Source organism: Arachis ipaensis, chromosome B10 (genome assembly GCF_000816755.2).
Source record: "Arachis ipaensis cultivar K30076 chromosome B10, Araip1.1, whole genome shotgun sequence".
In the NCBI taxonomy this organism is placed as follows: domain Eukaryota; kingdom Viridiplantae; phylum Streptophyta; class Magnoliopsida; order Fabales; family Fabaceae; genus Arachis; species Arachis ipaensis.
In genome coordinates, this window is record NC_029794.2 from 129,013,745 (window position 1) to 129,023,342 (window position 9,598).

The following is a 9,598-nucleotide window of genomic DNA, read 5'->3' on the forward strand; positions in this document are numbered from 1 at the left end:
TCAAGGCAATGTGAACTATAAGTTCAAAAAATTATACATTTGCAAAAATTAGCAAATGAATTGCTTGATGCATTTTCTAATACGAAAAGGGTTACTAAATCCTATATACCAGCTGAAAATACTCCAATTCGAATTGATGTCCCAGCCGGACAAATGGCCACCAAAACAAATTCACGTCAAAAGCATGGTAGGCCTATCGGTTCCAAAAACAAAAATTCTCGAAAAAGAAAATAGGTAAACACTATTCCTGTTGAAAAAGATAAAGACATAGTAAAGACACCTGCACTTGTCCAAATTTCTTATACAGTTTTGATGATAGAAGACGTTCAGGTACCTGAAAATTGTGAAAATAACGAGATCTCGATAAATTATGTCTTTACAGGAGAAAAATGAGACCGAAATAAGACAATTGTCAATAGAATATTTGCATATAATGTGGCATTAAATATCATGCATGAAAGTAAGGACCTTGAGCCAAGAATAGTTGAAGAATGTCGACAAAAGAATGATTGGCCAAAATAGGAAGAAGCTATGAAGGCTGAGTTAGACTCACTTGCAAGACGTGAAGTCTTTGGACCCGTAGTTCGTACACCAGAAGATGTAAAATCTGTTGGATACAGATGGGTATTTGTGAGAAAACGAAATGAGAAAAATGAAATTGTACGCTACAAGACTCGACTTGTGGCAATAGGTTTTTCACAAAGGCCCGATATAGATTATGAAGAAACATATTCTCCTGTAGTGGATGCAATAACATTGTGTTATTTGGTCAGTTTATCCGCATACCATAAACTACATATGCATTTAATGGATGTGGTAACAGCTTACTTATACAGATCATTAGATCGTGATATCTATATGAAAGTTCTTGAAAGATTAAAGATATCTAAATCATCCAATGAATATTCACAGGGATTATACTCAGTCAAATTGCAAAGATCTTTATATGGTCTAAAGCAATCTGGACGAATGTGGTATAATCGTCTTACTGAGTATCTGGCCAAAAACGGATTCAAGAATGATGATATCTGCCCATGTGTTTTCATAAAGAAATCTACATATGGATTAATTATAATTGCTGTATACGTTGATGATTTAAATATCATTGGAACCCCTGAAGAGATTCCAACCAATCAACCATTATAAAAGCTCTAAAAGAAGAGTTTGAGATGAAAGATTTTGGAAAGACTAAATTTTATCTCGGCCTGCAGATCGAGCATACAAAAAATGGGATCTTTATTCATCAAACAACATACACAGAAAAGATCTTGAAGAGATTTTATATGGATAAGTCACATCCATTAAGTACCCCAATATTCGTAAGGTCTTTAGATGTGGAAAAAGATCAATTTTGTCCTAAAGAAGAAAATAAAGATATCCTTGGTCCTGAAGTATCATATCTTAGTGCCATTGGAGCGCTAATGTAGCTTGCTAATAATACATGACCTGACATATCATTTGTGGTGAATTTACTAGCAAGGTATAGTTCCTCTCCAAGCAGAAGACATTGGAATGGAATCAAACAAATCTTTCGATATCTTCATGGAACGGTTGATATGTGATTGTTTTATCCATATGGATCCAAGTCACGACTAGTTGGCTATGCAGGATACTTGTCTGATTCACACAAAGAGAGATCTCAAACAGGATATCTGTTCACATATGGTGGTACAGCTATATCATGGAGGTCCACGAAACAGACGATTGTAGCAACATCCTCTAATCATGTTGAAATACTAGCGATACATGAAGCTAGTCGCGAGTGTTTTTGGATCAGGAGTTTGATACCAATATATTCTGTCATTATGTCGACTGATTGATCATAAAATAGCTCCAACTGTTCTGTTTGAAGATAATACAGCATGCATTGATCAACTCAAGGGTGGATACATCAAAGGTGATAGAACAAAGCATATTTCTCCCAAATTCTTCTTCACTCATGACCTTTAAAATCAAGAAATAATTTATGTCTAACAGATCTTCTCAAGTGATAATCTGGAAGATTTATTTACGACGTCACTTCCAAAATCCTCTTTTGAAAGATTGGTACATCAGATTGGGATGCCGATTTTGAGATATTAAATAATGATGACAAGAGGGGGAGGCTGTACTCTTTTTTTCTTGGTCAAGTTTTTTATCATTGGGTTTTTCTTGACAAGATTTTTAATTAGGCAGTCCTCATCATAAAGGATATTGTACTCTTTTTCCTTCACTAAAGTTTTTTTCATTGGATTTTTCTTTAGTAAGATTTTAATGAGGCATAATCCTAAATGGTCATTCAAGGGGGAGTGTTGTGATAAGATGTCTGAGGTGGATGCCCATTTTCCATAAGACTCAGGTTATCAAGAGTGATTGTATTTAATAAAGTTTGAAAAGAGTGTCCTTCATACGTGTATAAATGGTAGTAGAATCTGAAGCATATGACACACAACAATAATAAAGCACTCTTCTCTTTCTTTATATGCTACGATAATATATAAACACTCTTCTCTCTCTTTTATATATATGTTACTACATATATTAGTAATATATATGAATCATTTCTATTATATTGAGATATTGATTGTGGTGAACATTAATACTAAATTTATTTATTTACATCTCTTTATTTTATATTTATTTTCTCTTCCTTATCTATTTATTTTACAACAATATATAACTTATAGAGCTATTAATAAGTTAGTTTGACTTGGTGAGTAAAAGGTACCAGGATATCTTTTTAGGTGAGAAGAGAGTAGAGAGATGAGAAAGAAAGCATTTTAGGTGTGGTAGATATTATTCTAAAGTTGCAGAGAATTGATTACAATTTGATATATATAGAGTGATTTTGGGTAGCACTCAAACTAACTTTATCATAATTAACTAGCTGACATAGCATAACTAACTACTATGCTAGAATCATCTTCTAATTTTACTAATTATATGATGTTTATTATCTATACACTGTCATTCTCCCATCAAACTCAAGTTTGAAGAGCTTTCTACATTGAGTTTGGACCAAAAATGAAGAAAGGTGCTGAATGGTGTAGCTTTGGTTAGAATATCTGCAATCTATCTGGTTTCAGGGATGTGACTTACATGAATAGACTTCTTCTCAACATAATCTTGTATAAAATGCAAATCTAGCTTAAAGTGCTTCAACTTTGAGTGCAGAATCGGATTTGCTACCAATAAAATTGCATTGAGGTTATCACAATACACTTGAGGAATTGTTGATAAAGGACATGCAAGCTCGGTTAGAAGATTTTGAATCCACATTATATCAGTGATAGCCACTGCTATTGAACGATACTCGGCCTCTGTACTAGAATGGGCCACAACAGTCTGCTTTCATGGGGTTCAAGAGATGAGATTAGTGCCAAAGAACACACACATATCAGTAGTTGATTTTCTGTCATCAGGATCACTATCCTAGTCAGAGTCACTGTAGGCTGTAAAGGAGAGCTGAGCTTGTTTCTGAAGATGCAGACCATAATTTGAGGTTCCAAATAGATACCTTAGGATTCGTTTAACTGCTTTCTAATGTGAATCCAAAGGAGACTACATAAATTGGCATACTCGATTGACACAGTAAGCAATCTCTGGCCTTATAACTGTGAGATATTGGAGGCTACCAACTACACTTCTATAGAGTTTTGGGTCCTCAAACGTACTACCACCCTTTGCTGTGAGCTTTAGAGTAGAGGGTAGAGGAGTAGCTTGGGATTTACAGCCTTGCATCCCTCCTTTTTGAAGCACATCATTGAGATACTTTCCTTGAGAGAGCAAGAGACCACCATCATTTGTTCTAGTGACCTGAATTTCTAGGAAATAGTGAATCTTTCCCAAGTCCTTTAGTGCAAATCTATCATTAAGCAAACTTATCACATTGTTAATTTCACTAGCTGAATCACCTGTGATGATATCATCAACATATACAAGGGCATAGACTCTTGACTTTGTAGTGATTCTCTTAAAGAGAGAAGTATCCGACTTTGTTGGTGTGAACCCCAGCTCCTTGAATGCACCAAGTAGTTTCATATACCATTTTCTGGGTGCTTATTTCAGCTCATAAAGTACTTTCTTGAATTTGCACATAATGTTAGAGTCTCCTTGCTCATAACCTTGAGGCTTCCTCATATAAACATCTTCATAGAGATCCCCATTCAAGAAGGCATTATGAATATCAAGTTGCCTAATAAACCAAGACTTTGACAATGCAAGAGTAAGCATTAACCGAATTGAAGTTGGCTTAACCACAGGGCTGAATGGGAACTAATTCCCAAGTCTGATTCTTCATTAATGCTTTTTACTCATCATCCATAGCTTGATTCCAAACTGGAGACTCAAGTGCTTGTTTTACTGTTCTTAGTTCAAGACTGACCTGCAGTGCCTTAGGCTTATGAATTCCATTTTTAGCTCGGGCAATCATAGGGGCCTATTTGTAGGTCTAGTTTGGGTTGAGAATGGTGTAAAACTTGGCAAAGTGATTTCAATATCATGTATGGGGATGGAAATAGGTTCTGCAAAGGGTGCAACACGAGTTGGTGGTAAAGAAATAATAGTTGTAAAAGGTAATTGTGGAGATAAATGAGGTGGGATGTAAATCTCAAAAAATTAGCGAATAATTAATTAATAAATTAATTTTTATAAAATAAATTAGAAATATAAATTTTATAGTAAAATAAGATAGAGCTAATTAAAATAAGAATTTAATAAGATTAATAAGATAGAACTAATTAAAATAAGAATTTTGACACTAATTTCAAAGAATTTGGCCCAAAATTGGACCGAACGGCGAATCGGTCGAACTGGGCCCAAGGCCCAACCCATCTTATTAAAACACATGAGCTTCAACTCATTCTTCTTCTTAAAGAGAAGCACGCTGAGCATGCAAGTGGGGAAGGAGAAGATTAACTCCAAACCTTTGTTCTTCATTCAACTTGCCATATCTTTCAATCCGGAGCTCCGATTGCCGCACCGTTTGCGTCCACGCATCTGCAACGACGAGCTCTACGAAGCCCGATGCTTAATTTGGTAAGAAACCTTAAGTTTCATTCTCAGACCCTCTTTTCCCCAAATTTTTTAAATTTATTAGAGTGGTGTTGAGATTTTGGTTCTTTGATGTTATAGGGTCCGATTAGCTTGAGAAAAATGCTCACTCTTGCTTATTTGACACTTGGGTAAGGTGAGAACTCTAGAACCCTAGCTATTTCTTGATTTGAGTATGTTGGGTATTGAATTTTGGGTATGAATATGTTATATATGTGTTAGGTGTGTATGTATGTATGATATGGAGTCCTTGGAGCCATTGGAAGCTTGATTGGGAACTTGGTTAGTGTTAAATCTAAATTTTGGTGTTGAGGGCTTGTCTTTCACCTAAGTAGGTTGCCTTAGATAATACGTGAAAATCAGCCAAGGTATGGTTTAGGTTTCACTTATTTAATATATAATGCTCTATGAAAACTTAGGCGAGATGACCATAGGATAGGTTGGATTTATGGTTGTGCTTAATGCTTAGTAAAACTTTTGAGAATGAGGCTGAATGAGTATGAGAATGGAATGATCGCTATTGCTTGTGGTTGATGATGATGTAGTGAGGATTTATAATTATGAAAATATTATTGTTGTTTCATTGATATATCATGTTATTTTGGATATGGTTTGTTGGGTTTGAGTAGTTGAATGATGTGTTGTAGGTTGTGGAAAGAATGAGGATATAGAGAAGGTAATTTGGATTGTATAATGTTGTATAGGACCTTGGAGTTGTGGATGTAAATCTTGTTTTCGTGAAAATTGAGGTTTGAGGGTTTTTGTGTAAAGTTGGTTTTTGGCCAAATTTCGGCGAGCCATAACTTGGCTTCCGGACCCCTGAATGATTTCAAACTTATTTTATATGAAAACTGGGTCCGTGAAGTTTACGCCATTTGAAGAATAGAAGAAAAATGATTTAAAACAAAAAAGTTATGCGCGTCGGAAGTTTAGGGTTCAAAATTAAAATTATGCAGGTTTCAGACTTAGCCAATTTTTTTATAAAACGTATGCCCATGCGTACGCGTGACCTAGGATTTTTACGTACGCAAGCCTCCCTTACGCGACCATGCATTTCTATTTCATACACATGCGTACACGTAAAGGAAGCTGCGTACGCGAAATGGGCCAGGATGCACACCCACGCGTATGCGTGGCCCACGCGTACGCGTGACCCCTGTTTCAGCAAAAATGGATTTTTGTGTTTTAAAGCTCAAATTTAAACCTCTGAACCTTTATTTTTACTCTTTTAACCCTAGATCTTAGCAGTATGCCTAGTAGTGAAATGGAGCTAGGAATAGGTGGTAACTTGCAAGGGAAGAAAGCTTGAAAATATGATAAATCATGATTGAGAAGTGTGAAAGTATTATGGAAATTATGAACATTTGTGATAATGATATGATGATTGATGATTGAACTCATTTGGAATAAATGAATGTATGCTTGAGATACTTAGGTAGCAGCAAGGATGGCGGTTCATCCCGCTTGCTCCAAGTTAGCGATTGTGACGCCTGGGTAGTAGCAGCAATAGTGGTTATTCCACTTGCTCCAGGTTGAGCTTCTAAACACCCGCTTGGGTAGTAGCCATAGTGGTGGTTATTCCACTGGCTCTGGGTTATGCGGGTAGTAGCAAGGGGGTTGTAGCTCAAACCCACTTGCTCTGCATGGGTGTTTCAATTCATGGTTAGCTACCAGGACGTGTCGAGTTAGCTATATAATCGACAGGTGATATCATCAGCCGTAGGACAGCCATGCATCATATGCACATTGTTTGAATTGCTTGTTTGTGCATTAATTAGGATTGCTTAAGTGATTATAATATGCTAATTGATATATTTGCTATCTGTATTACTTGTACTCTACCTGTGGTTGCCATTGTCTGCTTGTTTATCTTTGTAACTTTACCAGAGATGGAGGAACGGAGGGAAGGCGGAGAGATTTAGGATTCTAGTTCAGTTTTGGTTACATTCAGGGAATTAGTTTAGTTTAGAAACCCTTAGAGAACCACCGTGATTCATGGTTTTTGTTTTAGTTCTTTAAGGTTTATGATCTGAGTGTCGGCGTTCTAGGATTGCCTATGACATTCCTAGGACCTTATATCTTATGTGCGTGACAACTTTACCATACTGAGAACCTCCGGTTCTCATCCCATACTATGTTGTTATTTTTCATATGCAGGTCAAGAGGCACCTCGGTAGGCATCTAGAGTTTCTGCAGCGAAGTGGATTAATTTTGGGATCTTACTTTTGGTCCTCTGCTATATGTACATAGACTCTCCTCATAAATATATATACTTGTTTTATTTTGTACCTCCTAGAGATTTATGGAGAACTAGGGTTTTAAACATGTATTTTGGGCTATGGGCTGTGTATTTTGTATGTAAATATTCTCCGACCACCCTTAGCTTCGTAGGTTGAGTTAGGAGCTTGTTATTTTGTATTATTGACCCTCTATTCCTACTTGTTGTTTATTTATGCCTTTGAAACTTAGTTTCTTCGCACGTAAGCAATCTTGTTTCCGGAGCGTTGCGTTTTTTATTTTACGATTTTTCCTTTATCCATTTTTCAAGGCTCCTCGTATACTATATCTTTTTCAATATTATTATATTTTTATTTTTATTTTAGAGGTCGTAATACCACACCACCTCTATTTTACATCCTAGGTGTAAAGCTCTGTGTGGTAGGTTGTTACATGGGAGGTTGGTTGAGGCATGTGTTTATGAGAGTACAGATTGTGATGATTATGGTGATTATGTCATGGGAGTTTCAATGAGAGGTATGGTTGGAATAGAAGATGAAGGTTTAGGATTAGCTAAAGTGGTTGATGATTTTTGAAAAGAGGATGAGGGATATTTGAATGGAAAAGTAGTCTTATCAAAGATGACATTCCTAGATATGACAATTTTCCCTGATGATGTATATCACTTGTAACCTTTGTGCTCAATGCTATAGCCCAAAGACACTGCTAGGGTTGATCTGAAATCTAATTTGTGTTTATTACAGAGTCACATATGAGGGAAGCACTTACATCCAAATATCCTTAGTGATTCATAAGTTGGTTTCTTCTTGAAGAGCAACTCAAGCGGAGATTGGTTTTGCAATAAGGGAGTTGGCATCATGTTTATCAGATGAGTAGAAGTAGAGAAATCTTCCCACCAGAATTTCAATGGCATTGAGACTTCAGCCAATAGTGTCAATCCTATTTTCACACCATGCCTATGCTTTCTTTCTGCATTGTCGTTTTGTTGATGAATATGAGGACACGAAAATCTGCAAGCTACTCCTTTTTCTTTGAGACACTTTGAGAGACTGATGTATTCTGCTGCATTATCACTCTAAAAATTCTTTAGTTTAGCATTCAATTATAACTCAACCAATTCCTGAAAATGTATGAAAACTTATTTTAACTGATCTCTAGATTTGATCAAGTAAAGCCAAGTATATTTCAAATAAGCATCAATGAAGTTTGCAAAGTAGTAGTTTCCATGTGAATCAGGTAAAGGGGCAGGGCCCAAGATATCTGAGTAAACTAACTCTAAAAGGGCAGTGTAGATAGTGTTGGACTCAAGAAAAGGCAATTGGTGAGATTTTCCCAAGCAACAGGCTGTACAAATAGTCCCTTTGAGCACTATTTCTTTAGTGCCCTATGATTTAGCATAACAACCATAATCATGAAATTTAAAGAAAACTTGTTATCACAATAGAATTTGTAAACACTCATTAGATTCTTGATGATATCAGAGACATGTAGTAGCTTTTGTAATAAAAGAGTTTTAGAGCTCTCATAGTAATCAGTGGCTAAGAGAAGGGGGGTTGAATCTTAGCCTCCCTTTTTGCTGAATATTACTTTCTGACTTTTAAAGGAACTTCAGGAGATATTTTCACTTTTTGTCTCAAAACAAGTTAAGAGACATTTTTGTTTTGTCTCGTAACAAGTTGAGAGACATTTTTCATTTTGTCTCCTGCGAACCAGAAATAGAGAAGTAGCAGAGAAGAGAGAATCACACCAAGAAGTATCCTGGTTCAGCTCTAAGTGCAATGCAGCCTACATCCAGTCTCCATCACAACAATGATGGAATTTCACTATCTTTTTCAAGATTACAAACACCAAAGGATCTACCCAATCCTATTAGGGACAAACCCAGATTCTACACCCAATCTGAATTTGACTAGGACTCAAAACCTAGCTTTCAACAACAAAGTGCTAACCCAACTTGTAAGGGAATCCCCACAGGATCATGAAACACAACATACAGATGTACAAAGAAACTCTGAGACATCTATGGCTTTTTCTCTAAAAATGATCACTGCCTTTTTTCTCTTACTGGCTTTTTCTTACAAACCTCATCATGTTTGCCTTTTTCACCATGAGACTCAGACAGATAATACTAAGAAAAAGAAAACAAAATGAACACCATTGAAGGAGAAGAACTCAGGAAGCTTGGGTAGCTATGAGAACTCTGTGCTTTTTTCACTTTCTCTCCTTGATCTCCACCTTTAGTCGTCCACCCTTATTATAGAAGGGGAAGCTTCCAAGATTGAAACCGGTTCAACCAACCCAACAACTTCTTCTCCAACCAAAAACAGTA

At 36.3% G+C, this 9,598-nt stretch overlaps 1 protein-coding gene across 1 annotated transcript; it reads right to left on the bottom strand.

Annotated features, from left to right (window-relative positions):
* LOC107621379 lies at window positions 1-4,020 on the bottom strand. Its single transcript, XM_016323402.1, has 5 exons — window positions 3,559-4,020; window positions 3,079-3,324; window positions 281-334; window positions 110-193; window positions 1-15 (listed from the first exon to the last, which is right to left on the bottom strand). Exons 1-5 carry the CDS (start codon window positions 4,018-4,020, stop codon window positions 1-3), a joined length of 861 nt encoding a protein of 286 aa, XP_016178888.1.

Bases quoted from the DNA above. Each gene is read 5' to 3' on its own strand.
- LOC107621379 (XM_016323402.1), bottom strand. From the start codon at position 4,020: ATGAAACTACTTGGTGCATTCAAGGAGCTGGGGTTCACACCAACAAAG. The intron at 3,325-3,558 runs GTATGCCAATTT...CCATGAAAGCAG, and splicing joins TTGCTTACTGTGTCAATCGA to ACTGTTGTGGCCCATTCTAG. The intron at 194-280 runs GTGTCTTTACTA...TGGAACCGATAG, and splicing joins AGAAATTTGGACAAGTGCAG to GCCTACCATGCTTTTGACGT.